Source organism: Cebus imitator, unplaced genomic scaffold (genome assembly GCF_001604975.1).
Source record: "Cebus imitator isolate Cc_AM_T3 unplaced genomic scaffold, Cebus_imitator-1.0 Scaffold239, whole genome shotgun sequence".
NCBI lineage: Eukaryota > Metazoa > Chordata > Mammalia > Primates > Cebidae > Cebus > Cebus imitator.
In genome coordinates, this window is record NW_016107554.1 from 3,223,187 (window position 1) to 3,242,033 (window position 18,847).

An 18,847-nucleotide genomic window follows, 5' to 3' on the forward strand; every position below is an offset into this window, starting at 1 on the left:
CCACCATGCCCAGCTAATGTTTTGTATTTTTAGTAGAGACGGGGTTTCACCATGTTGACCAGGATGGTCTCGATCTGTTGACCTCGTGATCCACCCGCCTCGGCCTCCCAAAGTGCTGGGATTACAGGCTTGAGCCACCGCGCCCGGCCTGACATATAATATTTCTATGCTACTGAAGTCTCCAATTATTCAGAGCATTTCATGTTTAACATTTAACATGTATTCCTCTTTCAGTTACAAACTCAGTCATAACCAAAACAGTCCTTCTCCAATGTTAACATACACAGCAATCACCTGGGGACCTGGTTAAAATGCAGATTTTGATATAGCTGGTCTGGAAAGGGGCCCAAAAGTCTACATTTCTAACAAGCTCCCAGGTGATGATCCCATTGCCGCTGACTCACTGACCTTACTGTAACATCACTTTCATGTATTATCTATAACTCAGTGCAAAATGCTGTTAACAGTGCACACACACATACACATAACACACATACATATACACATAGCAAACTTCACTCCAACCTCTGCCGTGACCACTTTCTACCCTCAGAGCTGGTAATTAATTGCTGTCAAAGGCTGTATTTAACACAAAGAGAAACAGCATTCAACTTACGAAATGCAGCCAGATATATATTAGATACTATCACTCTGAGCTGGGATGGAGTCGAAGAGGGCTTCCTTGTCATTTGCCAGATGGAGGCGTGTGTGTGCATGTGTGGTGGGGGTAATTGGGAAAAGAAATTCCAGGCAGGGAGGAACTGCACTTGGAAGTGACGGGAGTGAAATTAGCCCGGTGTAGTGGCACACGCCTATAGTTCCAGCTACTCAGGAGGCTGAGGCAGGAGAATCATTTGAACCTGGGAGGCAGAAGTTGCAGTGAGCTGAGATCCAAGATTGCGCCACTGCACTCTAGCCTGGGCGAAGGAGCAAGACTACATCTCGAAAAAAAAAAAAAAAGAAAAGAAACAAAACAAAAGGAAGTGACAGAGGTAGAAACTACTCAGGGATGGAAGGATACTAATAAAGATATGATTGAGGGGACAAATTCTTATTCTCTAATCAAGGAATTTGGATTTTATCTTAAAGATATTTAGAAATCACCTAAGAACTAGATGATTATGTGAATTTTAATTCACTTATTCTACTAATGTTTTCTCTGCCACTCTCAATGAAATATTTCTCTTTGGGAAATTAATCTGAATTTGACCCCCGAAATTTAAGGATAATATGGAAATATATTCTTTTTCTTGAAATACTATATTTGAAATTTTATTTCTGGAATTTTTAAAAATGTATCCAGTAAAACCTTGTGGTTGTATCTGCCTTCCATTATAATCTTCTTAAAATTAACAGAATATTATTATCTTAAAATTAGTAGGATCAGATGTTTTAACTTAGCACTGTTAGTAAATATACATAGGTCATTATCAATATTTATAGCCTAGCTGCTTATATAGATCCCCAAATATCAGGGTGGCTAATATTTGAGACCTTTAAAAACTGTAAAATTTATGAAGACAGTTCGCAAAGAGATCTCAGTTGAAAGCTAAGAAAATCTCACCCTGTGAATTTTACATTTTTTCTTAGTGTTAAAAATAATTATTTGAAAGTTCTCTTTAAAATAATGGAAAATTTATTTTAAGGTAGGCTTAAAGTCCAGAATCTCATACTCTTTATATATTTGATCCTTGGCAATCTACAACATTGTTATTTGGTAATATTCATTTCAGGGATGCCTCTACTAAATATTTATATGCCAATAGGTAGAAAAAATATTAGGATAAATAACTCATTTAGACCCTATTTTTCCCCCCAATACTGCCTCCCTCATTCCATAGCTTCCCAGGTTCCACAAACTTAGCTTTTAAATATGTATGTATGTATATGTGTGTGAGTATAAATATACACATATATAAATACACATTTATACTCCAATCCCTTTGTATAAATAAATGCATGTGTTATATATACATTTGTATTTATAATACATAATTGTTTATGTTATGTATATATATGCTTGTATTTATAACACATAAATGTATATAATACAAATGTTTAAACAAGGGAATCAGGAAAGACCTGCCCTTTTAGGTATGTAATTATAGATATGGAATTGTTTTAGGGAGAGGTAATGAAAGGTAGAGATGGTCTCTTAATGAGAAAGGATTTTCTGGAACTTGGCACTAGCAACAGTAATTATTTCACATTTTAAAATGGGATCTGGAAAACGGAAATCCCAGTGAAATCTATTGCTATGTAGATGGCCCAATAGTTTTTCTAGTAGTAAACTACAGCCCTGATGGATTTAAACTGCCAATAGAACTCTTGCAATTGAGCGGCCAAATAATAGTAATAGTAATAATGATCTGAAACATCAACCACAAAGGAACTGGGAGCATTCATCACAGGCAATTGCAGGTTAATACAGATAATAGTAACATGACATGCATCATACCCAGGAGATAATGAAAGCCAAATTGTGGCAATGACTCAGGAAATGCACCTAGTGCTCTAGTGGCCAGATGACTCAATGACAAGCTTCAGCAAACAAGAACCATTTTAGAAACACAGATCTTCTCCATGAACACATCTTTTTGTTGTTGTTGAAGATAGTTGCAAGTTCTATATGTTGATGAAGCCTCTCTGGAGTGAAAATGGAACAGAGCTGATGAAAATAAAGCTTAATTAAACACTCCAAACTCTTTGACACTGACACATGACCAGGTTTCACAGTTGAGAACTGGGAAGTGGCCGATAGAGACTCTAATCAATAATTATCTTTGCAGCAAATTGATTCAATATTTATTTATATACAATACAGTCTTTTAAAACAATGTTCACAACAGCTCTATGAAGGATTTAACATTATTTTCCTCATTTTATACATAAGAAAAATGAGTTACAGAAATGAGAAAGAAAGAAAAGAAAGAAAGAAGAAGAAAGAAAGAGAAAGAAAGGATAAAGAAAGAAATTTTGCCTGGCATCTTGTAGCTAGTACGTAAAAGAGCCAGACTTCAAACCCAGGAAGCTGGTACCCTTAACAATTAAGCGTCGCCAAAGTGATAAAGCCTATGGAAAGATGAGCCTGTAGAAACTACTTGAAGAGAAGTCATATTCTAGACTATTAGAACCAGGACAATCCTACATGCCTTAAAAGAATAATTATTAGGGGACAATAAAGAGAACCCTTCCTCAGAGAGTAGAAGTATGTCTCATGGAAGCCATTACTTAAAGATCTATAAAAGGTATAACTTAAATAAAAATATATGACCATTTACAAATTGGAAAAGATACCCAGAATTTTCTGTAGCCACTGGCCAGTGTGTTCTTGCAGCATAAGACAAGATAAAATCTGGAAATTAACAGGAAAGGTTTTAGCAACAAAATAAGCAAGTTAGTCTCTATTTAAATATAAATCTGATGTTAACAGAAGCCTTATGATACTGAAAGAAAACAGTATGGGGGCTAAGGAAAGAAGTGAAAACATGCTCCTCACCTCTGAATTCGATATCTAAGAGGACAATCAAATTCGATCTCATGCCCAATTGGGTCACTGATGACCCATCAGGAATGGACCGTAGGACTTAAAAATAAATCTGGACACAAAATTTCTTATGTATGAGCCAATTCTACTTATGTGGACACAATGCAAATTGGTATGACAAGGTATTTTTTTCCTCAAGGATGATACTTAGCAGATAAAGCCCGATTCCTAATTCCGGATTGGTACAACTGCACTTAGTGATTTAGCTGCTACCTAGGTTTAAATCCCAGGTATGTGACCTGCAGCAAAGCCACTCAACCATTCTGAATCTCAGTTCCTTGCCTGATAAAATAGCGAAAAATAGTAGTTGCCTTATAGAGTTGTAGTGAAGATTAAATGCAATGATCTATGTAAAATGGAAGCGCTTGATAAACTTTAGCCGATTATTAAGGCCAAATAGTTTAAAAAAAAAGAAAGAAAAAGAAAAAAGTCCTCTTCTTGGATAACATTTCTTGGTTTAAAAAAAAAAAAAGAAAACTATTTTTGAGTAGAAAGAAGCTTCTGACTGTTAAGGATGATGGATATGTTCATTTTCTTGACAATGGTGATGTTCACACATAGGTATATACATACGTCGACACTGACAAATTGTATACAGGTGATATGTGCAGTTTATTTTATGTCAGTTGACTCCATAAAGCTGCTAAAAGCAAACAAACAAAAAAGCTTACCTGTGGGTGTCATGTGTGTGTCTGTGAATTTAGTTGCTAGGAAAATTTCTTACCTAACAGAGGCACACAAAGCTGACATCCATCCTTACAAGAAATTGGAACTAGTTTCTTTACAGCAAGAAATGTAAGGGGCTTCTAGATTTATCTTATGTGAGAAATTTGTACCACTGACAGTAATGAACACATACATTAGCATGACCATCCCATTTTAATAGCTATATGTACCTGAATCTTTAAAATGGCAAGAGAGAAAATACTCTACAGAGGAGAATGATTTTACATGTGATATAAATATATAGTTTTTAAGTCTTACAGGAAATTATGTTACTTAGAGAATATTGGGATGCAATGATTGCATTTGGCATTTAGGGTTCTCGTCGGGAATCAGAATTTACAGTACTTCCAACATAAAGGCAGTGACTATCTACAGACATTCCATGATGCAGTCTTTCTCTTTTGTGATTTTTCTGGCTTCACCCAATTCAATGGCTCATCAGAGCAGGCAGGGTGAGAAAACACTTGTGTTCAGTAAGGCAATGCTATTTATTGAGTGCTTTCTCTATATAGAACTGTATGCTCTGTATAGGGTAGGAATGACATTTTTTATTTTTCTTGGTCAATGGTGACCCCTGTCTCTTTGAGTCATTTCCTCATTTCCTCCAGTACTGATAAGAAGAGCTGCTGCTAATAAAGAGTGAGCTAAGAGGGTCTGACAAAATATTACTGCCCTTAGAGCTAAATGATTTTCAAATATTTATTTGTAGGTACCTGTTTGACTGTATTCTTTTTCTGCTGTTGATTTTGGAAACAATTATGGAATTCTCGTTAATTCCTTAAAAATGTTTACCTTGACCCAGATAAGTAAATGCAAGCAATCTAGCTGAGGGTGGGAATGGGGGAGGATGGATGTTGGGGAGACTGTGTCAGTTATCTTGCCACATACCAATTATAATATCTTAGCGGCATGAAACAATAAAGATTTCGTTAGCTCACACATTTGTGTGGTGGGCTCAGTTTATATCACCGGGGCTCATATATTTTTTCTGTTGTTAAATGCAGGTTAGTTCTGTACCACTACTGATCTCGAATGTGCTGGTTCACATGTCTGGGTGGTGGCTGGCACTGGATAATATAGATGGCCTTGGCTGAAAGGTTAGGATGTTTCGGATGACACATCTTTATTCACATCTCATCCAACAGCAGGCTAACCAGGGCATGTTCACATAAGCATCCACAGGACCAAAAGAAGCAGTTCCCAACATCTAAACCCATTTCAAGCTTCTGCTCATGTCTCATTTGCTAACATCCCATTGGCCCTAGCAGTCACATGGGGTCAGACCTAGAGTCACAGTGAGAGGGCTCCACAATATTATATAGCAAAAGGCAAGGACACAGGGATGGGTAAAGAATTAGAGGCTTTAGCACAATTAATCTTTAGTAAAACACTTTTTTCCTAAGGAGTAACAGTTGTGCAGGTTGCTCATTTTAGTTTTCAGACTATAAACTGACAAATATTTGGTTAATTCAAGCAGATTAACAAATTAACCTTCCCATCCATATTAATGTATCAACCAAGTTTGTCAGGCCACTTTGGCTTTCATTTTATTCATTCATTTTAAAATATATTTATTGTGGCCAGGTGAGGTGCCTCACGCCTATAATCCCAGCGCTTTGAGAGGTCAGGTGGGTGAATCACCTGAGATCAGGAGTTCGAGACCAGCCTGACAACATGGAGAAACCCCATCTCTACTGAAAATACAAAAATTAGCCGGGCAAGGTGGTGGGCGCCTGTAATCCCAGCTGCTTGGGAGTCTGAGGCAGGAGAATCATGTCAACCCAGGAGGTGGAGGTTGCCTTGAGCTGAGATCATGCCATTGCATTCCAGCCTGGACAACAAGATGGAAACTCTGTCTCAGAAAAAAAAAAAAAAAAAAAAAAAAAAAAAAAATATATATATATATATATATATATATATAATATACATATATTAGATAGATATATGTATACATACAGTAATAACAAGCAGCAATTTGCCAGTCAAGCAGGGATGTGAAGGAGAATATTAGTATTTAAAGAATAATTTTGCCCTGTTGGCTTCAAAAGATTGTCATTTTCCAATGTAATTGTTGGAAGAGAAGTTCAGACATCAGTTTTGGTCACTTTCCCTTAGCAAATACATTTACCTATGTCATGTAGGACCACTTCAAGCAGTCTGGGACTCAGCAGTTATAGCCATATTTTTTTGGCTCTATTTTTATCATGTGGTTTCACTTAACATTCTAATAATTGTTCTCTTTGGGATTCTGACTAGATTTTAGTGGGAAATTGGAGTGAAAAGGGTTGGGTGGAGCATCAGCTTCTAGCCTTTTAGAAATTACAGAGGACTAATTTTCAAAAAGCTAATTTGATTGCAGTTAGCAAAATGTCTCTCTTTTGAGAAAGAAACTCCTAATCATCTCTTTCCAAAATTAAATCCTTCAATTTCTACAGTGCAAACACGGTTGCTTTGAGAAAGAAATATTTATCCACATATAAATACCGATTACAAACATGTTTCTAACATTACTGGAAGGGCCGGTGCTTGCCTCTTCACTTCTAAAGCAAATTCACATTCTGCTTCAACTGATTATTTTTTCAACAATATTCGTTATATTCTTTTATGATCTGCCAGTACTTTTTTGAAGCCCAGTTAGTTAGAACAGCGGCCAACAGAACTGAGACTAAAAGAAGGCCAAACATCTCTTCAGAAGCAAGATGTTACTTCAAAAGATATTCATTACAAAGCACTACTGTGACTCACATAATCACTTATTTTTAAGGGGGATTTCTTAATGTAGAATTGGTTTCTTATCTTCCCAGCCCCCAGTGAGCCTTTGCTGTGCAAATTCGCTGATGGTGGACAAAAGAAGCGACAGAATCAAAGCAAATATACCCAGAATGGGAGGCCTTGGCCCAGGGAAGGAGAGGTAAGTCCTGATCTACAACATTTGCTCTGAAATTTGGCGGTAGATATCCCTCAGAAGGTAGCAAGGCAGACATATGGCTCCATGATGAAATTGGGTCCCATGGAAAACCCAGTGTCTTCAAAGGGGCAAATGAGCAGCCCTATGTTAATAAAATTACTCGACAAGGAGTAGAGGACTTCAAAATTAACCTCAGTTCTGTACTACAGTAAGTCTTTTGTCTTTAACCAACCTTGAACCTGAAAGGAACTCAGTGAAATACTTATCTACAAAGAAACTGAAAGAGACTCTGTGGCATACTTATGTACAAAGAATTGATTTCTATTTGTATAATAGGTATAAAATGAGGGTATAATTACTTAATAAAATATTCTCAGTGAAATCAATAATGAGAGTTGAATGCTTATGTTTTGAAACAGGCAACCAAAATTTGGTTGTTTTTCATCCTGCTGTTGAGATGATTTACTTGCATGTGTATATATATTTATGCATATTCCCGTATGTTCATAAATACTTTATTATGTGTTTTATTTTTATGTATATAGTAAGATATTATCTATTGGTCAAAAAGGAGGAAGAAAACTTGATACATACAGCATTTTGCTTTCACAACAAGGACAAGGAAAAGCACTGAACAGCTCACTATCCATTTATCCTCAATACAAATTGGTAGAAAAGCCAGCTTATGGATCCATTCCCACTTAGGAATGGGTTCTTTTCATTACTTTTTTATAAGAAGACAAGGAAAAGGTGTCTGAGCTTCCATGAGGTCTTTTCATTATTTGTGAAATGGAATAGAGTTGTTTGAATGACTTGAACAAATGCCATTTTGTACCAAGGCCATAATTTCAACAGAAGAACTTTATTTAGTATTTCATTCAAAGCGCCTACTTCATCCATTTATCATTTAAGAAGCATTGTACTTCATGCAGCATTTTACACTTTAAAATACTGACAGAACAGTGGCAAGAAAGAAAGGAGGCTGGATTTCTTTTCTCAGCAAATCCTTTAGCCGTTTTTCAGTTTCTGTTTCTAAGACCATTGTCTGTTTTGAGTGTTTTCAAGCAGGTCTCAAAACCCCTCTTAAAGGTTATGTTATGCTCAAGTACTGTATAATCTGTAACTCATTAAGACATAAAAAACAGATCATCATGGAGCATCAAAAGCTAATAAAAATCACAAGAGTTTTCATAGTCTTAACTTTAGAAAAGCAGTGGGTATTGTGTTCAAAAAAGGAAGCGGAGGCGGTGATTTATGCGTTTTTAGCATGGAGTCCAGTGCATCAGCAGATAACCCGACTGGCCCCAAAAGACAACTGATGCCTGATAGCACTCATTATCACATGTCCCCTACCAAACACCCATTGATCTAGAAAGACTCATTTGACATTTTAAAATGTGGTTGGATAAAATGCCTGCGATTAGAGATATCTTTGGATCACTGACTATCATCACAAAGCCTTGAGACTCAATTAGCAACTTGCCATTAATGACAGAAGCTTCAGTTTCTTTCTCCTTAAGGAACTATAACATTGCCTTCATACAATAGATGGCAATTGCAGCAGGACACTTCATCTCAGCGTACATTTCTTGAAAATGGAATCAATAAACACAAAATGGAGAGTTACAGCTGCCACCTGGCTATTGCATATAGAATCTAAGACTTTGCTTCAAAGCATGATAAATGCTGTATGTACTATGGTGTGGAAACATTGTGGAGCTGACTTTAAGACCCAGAGGAACTTATCATTTAAATGGAGGTTTTCAAGGTATATTCCTAATCTTTGTTTTCAAAAGTTGATTTTTAAGAGCTATACATTTTCCTGTTGATCTATGAAAATCAAGGGACCATAATAAAATTTGTCTGTGACCAATAAAATATATTCCAAATACATATACACACTGAGAGAAAATAGGAAGAGAAATAGCATGCACTAGAAATACGCTTATTAAATTTCTTAGATTGGGGATACACATGTTAATTTGTACGCTTTGATTGTGGCCTTAGAAGTAGATACCCAAAGAATATTGAATAACTGTGTGTCTGTCATTTTATATTTTTTGCTTCCACTTCCTCCTTGCATTTTACTTGCTAAAGTATATTAACAAGTTGATAAAGTATGTCATAATACAAATTAATCCTATATAAGCAATATTTAATTAATTTGATATGCCAGAAAATTCTGGTTACTGTATTTGATTCTAAGACACATATTTTTGTTGTTGTTGTTTTTGACACTTTAATGCTTGCGAAATTGGTTCTCTTATACTCGTTGGCATTTTACAAGATAAGGTGCATTTTCTCCTGTTATTCACTTGGGGGCACTACCTACATTCTCCGGTCAAGGTTTATGACCACACTGGTTTCATAAATTAAAAAACTAACCAAAGCCGGGGTCAGATTCTCAGAAGAGGATTTTTTGTTTTGTTTTGTTTTTTTGACCTCTTCCCACATGCAGTGTCAAGATTGAGACAAGTAACTTTCTTTGGTGTCCTTTAAAACTTTCATTTACCATTATACTAAGGTTAGCATACCAACTTTATAAAGAAATCTTTTTGGGTGTTGGTTTTTGCTTGTTTGTTTTGCTGTATGAAACAATGGTACACCTTTCAATCCTTGTTGTCTTAGATAAAATGAAAGATGGTAGTTTAGATTATGTTGCTGTGGAATTGAAGATAACAGCACAGACTGAGGCTAATGTTTATTTTCCTCTCTCCTAAAAGACAAGCAAAAATGGTCATGTGAAAGGGATTTCTGATGAAATTCTTAGGATAGGAAACCAATAGATTACAAGCATTGTAAAAGTACCATAAGCATGCCAATTGATAGACTAATTAACATTTTAATTTATTATTTAAAGCTGTTTTTTCTTCGTGGCATTTTGATAAAACTTTTATTAATAAAGTTCAGCTAAATGAATTTCTTTATGAAAAAAATCTAATGCAAAAAACTTAACACATAGAAATTAGTATAAATGGGCAAGATTTTGAAATATAAATATATGCTAGTGGCCATGTTTTGCATAAGTGAAAAGCACAAGGATATTTTTCAGTTATTAACTAATCTTTCAAGAGACAATTAGAGCTCTGAGTAAAATGATGGAGGGATTGGGGCTATTTGGCTCTTTCTCCTTGCTGTTCTACAGTTCTTATTGTTTTACTTCCTTAAGCAGCAGTTCTCAAACTGTTGGTCTCTGGATCCCTTTATACTCTTAAAATTATTATTTACAACAAAATAAATAATAACAGAAATTAACTCATCTTGTGCTAATAAAAATAGTATATTTTATTAAAATATATATTTTTAAAACAAAGGCAATTTTTTCAGAAAAGTGGTACTCTTTTACATTTTTAAAAATCAATTTAATATCTGGCTCAGTAAAAAATGACCAGATTTGTACATGTACTTCAGCATTCAATCTTTTGCTATACGCTGTCTTACTTTCAACATATTGAGAAAAATCCACCTTCATCTAGATAAGTTGTTGAAATAGGGAGAACTCTAAAGGTCTCCTAACACGATCTTAGGAATTCTTGGTGTCTTTAGGCCACAATTTGAGAACCACTGTCCTAAAGAAGCTGAAGCCAAGGGTAGGGCTGAGATTCAGCTTCCATATACTAGAAGGGCCATGCAACTTGTTGGTATTTTACAATATTCCAAATGCCAATCAATGATAGACTACATAAAGAAAATGTAGCACATATATACCATGGAGTACTATGCAGCCACAAAAAAGGATGAGTTCATGTCCTTTGCAGGGACATAGATGAAGCTGGAAACCATCATTCTCAGCAAACTGACACAAGAACAGAAAACCAAACACGGCATGTTCTCACTCATAAGTGAATGTTGAACAATGAGAACACATGAACATAGGGAGGGGAACATCATACACTGGGGCCTGTTAGGGAGTGGGGGCATTAGGGGAGGGGTAGCAGGGGGTTGGGGGGATTGGGAACGGATAACATTAGGAGAAATACCTAATGTAGATGACAGGGAGTAGATGCAGCAAACCACCATGGCATGTGTATACCTATGTAACAGTCTTGCACGATCTGCACATATACCCCAGAACTTAAAGTATAATAAAATATAAAATACAATAAAGAGTCAATAAGATATATCTATATCACGATCCAGCAAGAATGGGGTGCTGACTGGCACAGAAGGAGTTTCCAGAAATCCTACTCATGCATTTAAATTCCGATTGGTGTTTATGACATATTGGTAGCAAAATGTTTTTAATGTCGCCCCTAGCTCAGAAGTAGTCTCACTTAATCATCACAGAGACCCTGGTGACCCCTGGTAACATTGTGTTGGACAGATATTCAATACATCTGAGGCTCTTTCTTACTTTAGGCAAAATATTGCCTGAATCAACCTTGTTTGTGCTCTCCCAAATGATTGGTGGAGAGTTGTGGAACGAGGAATGCTTCAAGCCACTTCAAAAATATATCAGGGACACGAAGAGGAAACTCCTGCTGCTTTTCTCTGTGTTCCCAAAGAAGATCTTTCCAGCGACTACCAAAAAGTCAGCAGATTGTACTTTTTGCTACAAATAATAACAGCAGATCAAAAAGCAAATAGCTGCAGAATTTTCCAGATGGTCAGATCAAAATTTGACTGATGGTAACTTAGTGCCCCAGTAAAAATAACTGTAAACTAAAATAGACATTTACTCATTCATTCATTCACTCATTTATTCATCCGCCACCAATATACCACCACAACACATGCACAGACATGTCTGAACTTGTGATATGCCTGTTTTTTCAACCTTTATTGAACTATGTTGTAAAGATCATTGGATTAAATCAAAGAATGGATATGTTTACACTATGATGAGAATCACTTAAATTTTAAAATTGCTTTATGGTAACTTTCATTGTGGCTAGTCTTCGGTTTCCTTAAGAATTTGCAAATATAGGTAAGTGCTAAGTTTCAAATTCCAGAATAGGGTGCTGTTTCACCACATTTTTATGCTGGGGTTTTATCCTTAAGTAGGGCAAATATCAACCGGCCACTTCTTGCTGGCTTAAAAACTCTGGTCTAGCGTTCACAAAATCTTCCTAAGCTCTATTAATTGAGTTAGTAAATGCCATTGACAGCAATTGCTTTGTGGATTGTACTTCCCAGAAATAATGTTTTGGCTATGGACACAACAATTGACAAGGCAATTGAACAAGAAGCAAGCCAACAAAGTACTCAGATGTCTAGTGAAAAAATGCCAATGTGTTATGATAAAAACGAAAATCAATAAAGTGATATTTCTTGACTTTATTTTATTTACAGTTCTCTGCTGGAGTCAGTTTAAAAGCAAGGACTAATACTAAGCATTTTCTTTCTATCTGATACTCTAAAGATGTTTTTTCTTTACTTTAGAAACATTTAACAAAATTATTTTCACAGTCTCAACATAAAAATGAACTAGCGGAACTAATGTGATACTGTTAACAATCAACACTCAGGTTCCCAGAAATAGTTTACAGGTTATGTTGAAGAGAAAATCACGTAAGATTTTTAGAGATGCATTCTAGGAATATTAAGATTTGAAAATCTTTACCTATTTCCAATTAAAGAATAAGTTTTAGGCAAGGTGTGAAGATGTAGTAATTCTTACAGATGTTTCATTAAATGCACGTTTATTGACCCAAATCACAGTTTTGAGTATAGGAGTATAGTATGTGCATTGCATAATATTAATGGTACCAGTCACGCAAACTAGATGTGAATGTCACCCCTTAGAATAGGTCAGTGCTTGTGACCCTCCCTGAAAATGTTAGTTTGGAAATTTTTAAGGGATAAAATACACTGACATAGTGTAATTTAATTTCCTTAAATTAGTAGGTCCCATTAATGCACTCATAAAATCTGCTACTAGTGAGCTAAAAGCTAAGTTATCAGTTTCATAACAGCCAGCTTACGCTAAGTGATTTGTTATAATCTATAACCAGATAGTATGTTGTCTATTTTCAGACTTGATATCAACTTGTTTACAGTGATGGATGAAAACTTCCTCTGTGCTGTAAAGTTTTATAACTCTTGTCCATTCAGAGCTACTATTAATAAAAATTCTCTTCAGTGCCAGTAAGTGAATAAAGGGCTACATGGTAATGAGGGAGAATGGAATTGTCAGGTTGCTTTGACTCCATAGCCAAGGGCAGGCAAAGTTGAGAAAATTTGATTCCAAACACCCAGTTTCCTCCCCATTGTGCCTCAATGCCTTAGGTGTAGTTTTTTATTCTAAATTCATTTATGATTAAAACAAAGATGTCTATTTAGATTTCTAAGTAGGCAGATAGCCCTATAAATGATACAGCAGTTATATTCCATATTTCAATTCTAGATGAGTTAGCATTCCTTGAGGGATACATTCTAGTTTTGTTTTTTGAAGAACAGTGACTACTTAACAGATGTGGCATCACAATTATTAAGCTCAACCATGTCTATATCACCATCGTTATCATCAGTATCATTGTTATCATTGGCATTTGTTCCCTCATTGACTAATAATTCATGTTCTGCACTGACAGGGTGTGAAGATGTGTACCTCATTAGGCATGATGAGTAACCCCTGCCCTGAATGCGCGTCAGAAATACACATTCTCACTGAGAGCCCTTTTCATCCCCCTGGGTTTCCTATTTGCTTTCTTACTTTCTCGGGGTATGACTACGTTTTACAGAAATATTATTTTTAAGAGAAGAACTGTATTTGAAAGAGTTTGTTTTAAAGACAGTATTGAAGAAGGAGCAACTTAAACGGAAAGCATTCTGTCATCAATAAGGACTTATTGAGTGTCCACTCTGTGAGGGTCATAGGACTGGCAACCTGGACCTGGTGTGTCACAAACAGACTCCTTTCTCTCTTGGAGCTGAAAATGACAAAGATCTTCTCTGTCTGTAGAATAGGAGATTAAAAGTGGAGCACAATATAATTTAGTGTTGTAGAAATCAAATCATTCGCAGTAAATGGCTTCATATCTATGCAACTGTAAAGAAAACCAAAGCCAAAATAATAATAAAGATAACGGTAACTATAGCAGCAGACACAAGAACATCAGTTTACATTCCTCTTGTTACTAAATATGAACTGTGTCTGATTTTCAGGGTGGGTAACTAAGAAATTGATGTACGTGCATTTACAAACCAGCAATGTTTCCTAATGTTGAAAAGCTTCACCTTGTCACTTGGCCAGTAGAGGCCTCTATGTCCCTGGGTGCTGAGTGGTACAGAAGAATGACGTTTAGAGAAGGAACTCCAGCTTCATGGTGTGAATTGTTAATGAATGCTGAGTCCTTCTCTGATGCACTCATTGAGAAAAATAATTCTTTATGCATTTAAGGAAGGGAATCTGTCACCATCTGTGATGTGCTTGATATTGTGTGCTTATCATCACAATTTTCTAGCCACTATAGTGATTAAGAGAGCAAACTCTCAATTTAAGTCACAAATCCAAATCCACAACCTCTGAGTTGAGTGACAATACTATGACAATGCTGGGCAAGTTTTTCCATGTCCTTAAGTTTCCGTTTCCTCACCAGCAGACTGAGAGTGGTTCCAAATGCATATTTAGTGACTGGATGGATTCATAGAGGTGACAAAGGTAAAGCACAGTGCCTGGCAAATAATTGCTTAAATAGTAACTATTATTTTAATTATTATAATATCATCATAACTTGGAGCTTTTTAATCTGAAAACCAGCTTTGCTAGTATGAGTTTCTATGACTAGTATACTTTAATGCCTTGATTTTCAGTTTAATGGCATGTCAGTTTATTTTCTGAACAGGGATTATTTTTAATGACACATTTATTTGAAAAGAAATTTGCTGCCAATATGATCTTTCAACTATATTTTTAATTAGATTATAAATCATGTTTTAGAAAACAAGTAGAAAATAATATATTTTCACTTTGGCCCACATTATATTAATATTTTTGTAAGATCACATTCCAAATCATAAAGTATTATTTAGTACTGGAATGTTATGTGGTTTTCAAGTATCTAGCCAGTTTTCCTTTGAAGGTCATGTAATCGTAAAAGCTAAAAGAGCTAGCAGGAAGAGGATGTCTTGGATAAAAGGGTGAAAGAAGAAGAAAAATCAAGAAAGATTGAGCTACTATTGAGAACTGATAAATGGTCAATGTTTTCAAAGAGAAAAAAGTTAATTATTAGCTTACATTTTCTGGTAAATAATGACAATAAATTTTGGATGCCAGAGGTCCTTATGCAACCTTGGTAGGTCTGAGAATTCTTTACGTTCAAGTACTTTCCACTATGGTTCATGCAATTACCTTTGACGGAGAAGCATTGAAATGCATAGCTAGTGGTTTACTGAATTTACTGTCTCCATAGTGATGAATGTACATGACCTTTGGGCCTCCACATCCTAATTGAGACATGAAGGATGATATTACTAAATTCTTCTGTTTCATTTTTAGAGTTTTGAATTTTTAGTGTCCTTACAAATAATATTAATGCCGTTTATAAAATATTATTTTCTTTGCTCGTGTCACCGGGGTTTGTTGTATAGATGATTTCACTACCGAGGTATAAGACTACTACTCAATCGTGTTTTTTCTGCTCTTCTCCGTCCTCCCAGCCTCCACCCTCAAATAGAATCCAGAGTTTGTTGATCTTTTCTTTGTGTTCATGAATTCTCATAATTTAGCCTTCACTTATAAGTAAGACCATCTGGTACGTATTAGGTTTTCTGTTCCAACATAACTTTGCTAAGGACAATGGTCTCCAGCTCTAGCCATGTTCCCACAAAAGACATGATCTCATTCTCCTTTTGAGCTGCATAGTATTCCATGGTGTATAGGTATCGTATTTTCTTTATCCAGTTTGTCACTGATGGGCATTTAGACAGATTCCATGTCTTTGCTATTGTGAATAGTGTAAAACGGACATTGGCATACATGTGTCTTTGTGGTAGAATGATTTATTTTCCTCTGAGTATATACCCAGTAATGGGATTGCTGGGTCAAATCGTAGTTCTACTTTTAGTTCTTTGAGGAATCACCACACAACTTTCCACATGGTTGAACTAACTTACACTCCCACCAACAGTTTATAAACATTCCCTTTTCTCTGAAACCCTACCAGCATCTGCTATATTTTGACATATTAGTAATAGCCATTCCAACTTATGTTAGAGATCTCATTGTGGTTTTGATTCACATTTTTTTAATGATCAGTGATGGTGAGCTTTTTCCATGTGCTCGTTGGCCACATGTATGCCTCCTTTTGAAAAGTGTCTGTTCATGCCTTTTACTCACTTGTTAATGGGGTTGTTCATTTTATTCTTGTAAATTTGTTTAAGTTTCTTAGAGATGCTCAGTGTTAGACCTTTGTCAGATGCATAGTTTGCAGATATTTTCTTCCAGGCTGTAGGTTGTCTATTTATTCTGTTGATCATTTCATTTTCTGTGCAGAAGCTCTTTTTATTTATTTATTTATTATTATTATTTTCTAAATTTATTTTATTGCATTTTAGGTTTTGGGATACATGTGAATAACATGCAAGATTGTTGCATAGGCACACACGTGGCAGTGTGATCTGCTGCCTTCCTCCCCATCACCCACATCTAGCACTTCTCCCCATGCTCTCTCTCCCCAACTCCCCTCCCCGCACTGCCCTCCCCTATTTCCCCCCAACAGACCCCAGTGTGTAGTGCTCCCCTCCCTGTGTCCATGTGTTCTCATTGTTCAACACCCGCCTATGAGTCAGAACATGCGGTATTTGATTTTCTGCTCTTGTGTCAGTTTGCTGAGAATGATGGTTTCCAGGTTCATCCATGTCCCTACAAAGGACACGAACTCATTGTTTTTGATGGCTGCATAATATTCCATGGTGTATATGTGCCACATTTTCCCTGTCCAGTCTATTGTCGATGGGCATTTGGGTTGGTTACAGGTCTTTGCTATTGTAAACAGTGCTGCAATGAAAATTCGTGTGCACGTGTCCTTATAGTAGTATGATTTATAATCCTTTGGATATATACCCAGTAAGGGGATTGCTGGGTCAAATGGAATTTATCTTTCTAGGTCCTTGAGGAAACGCCACACTGTCTTCCACAATGGTTGAACTAACTTAAACTCCCACCAACAGTGTAAAAGTGCTGCTATTTCTCCACATCCTCTCCAGCATCTGTTGTCTCCAGATTTTTTAATGATCGCCATTCTAACTGGCGTGAGATGGTATATCAATGTAGTTTTGATTTGCATTTCTTTGTTGACCAGTGATGATGATCATTTTTTCATATGTTTGTTGGCCTCATGTATGTATTCTTTTGTAAAGTATCTATTCATATCCTTTGCCCACTTTTGAATGGGCTTGTTTGGTTTTTTTTCTTGTAAATCTGTTTTAGTTCTTAGTAAATTCTGGATATCAGCCCTTTGTCAAATGCGTAAACTGCAAAAATTTTTTCCCATTCTGTTGGTTGCCGATTCATTCACTCTAATGACTGTTTCTTTTGCCGTGCAGAAGCTGTGGAGTTTGATTAGGTCCCATTTGTCTATTTTGGCTTTTGTTGCCAATGCTTTTGGTGTTTTGGTCATGAAGTCCTTGCCTACGCCTATGTCCTGAATGGTTTTGCCTAGATTTTCTTCTAGGGTTTTTATGGTGTTAGGTCTTATGTTTAAGTCTTTAATCCATCTGGAGTTAATATAGTTTAAGGTGTCAGGAAGGGGTCCAGTTTCTGCTTTCTGCACATGGCTAGCCAATTTCCCCAACACCATTTATTAAAAAGGGAATCCTTTCCCCTTTGCTTGTTTTTGTCAGGTTTGTCAAAGATCAGATCATTGCAGAAATGTTGTGTTGCCTCTGAGGCCTCTGCTCTGTTCCATTGGTCTATATCTCTGTTTTGGTACCAGTACCATACTGTTTTGATTACTGTAGCCTTGTAGTATAGTTTGAAGTCCGGCAGTGTGATGCCTCCCACTTTGTTCTTTTTGCTTAGAATTGACTTGGCTATGTGGACCCTATTTTGGCTCCATATGAAGTTTAAGGTGGTTTTTTCCAGTTCTGTGAAGAAGGTCATTGGTAGCTTGATGGGAATTGCTTTGAATCTGTAAATTGCTTTGGGCAGTATGGCAATTTTCATGATATTGATTCTTCCTAACCATTAACATGGAATGTTTCTCCATCTGTTTGTGTCCTCTCTTATTTCGTTGAGCAGTGGCTTGTAGTTCTCCTTGAAGAGGTCCTTTACGTTCCTTGTTAGTTGTATTCCCAGGTATTTTTATTCTCTTTGTGACAATTGTGAATGGCAGTTCATTCTTGATTTGGCTCTCTTTAAGTCTGTTATTGGTGTATAGGAATGCATGTGATTTTTGCACATTGATTTTGTATCCTGAGACTTTGCTGAAGTTGCTTATCAGTTTCAGGAGATTTGCGGCTGAGACGATGGGGTCTTCTAGATATACAATCATGTCATCTGCAAATAGAAACAATTTGACTTCCTCCATTCCTATTGGAATACCCTTTATTTCTTTTTCTTGCCTGATTGCTCTGGCTAGAACTTCCAGTACTATATTGAATAGGAGTGGTGAGAGATGGCATCATTGTCTAGTGCCAGATTTCAAAGGGAATGCTTCCAGGTTTGCCCATTCAGTATGATATTGGTTGGTTTGTCATAAATAGCTTTTATTATTTTGAGATAC

At 36.2% G+C, this 18,847-nt stretch overlaps 1 protein-coding gene across 12 annotated transcripts in view; it reads left to right on the top strand.

The window, feature by feature from the left end:
* Nucleotides 1-18,847, top strand: part of RBMS3 (RNA binding motif single stranded interacting protein 3) — a 764,636-nt gene that overhangs the window by 593,638 nt on the left and 152,151 nt on the right. For all 12 annotated transcript variants that reach the window (XM_037727769.1, XM_037727772.1, XM_017498262.2 and 9 more), the window contains exon 7: nucleotides 7,078-7,184. In XM_037727769.1, coding sequence (XP_037583697.1) covers nucleotides 7,078-7,184 — 107 coding nt within the window. The remainder of the gene's footprint in view (nucleotides 1-7,077; nucleotides 7,185-18,847) is intronic.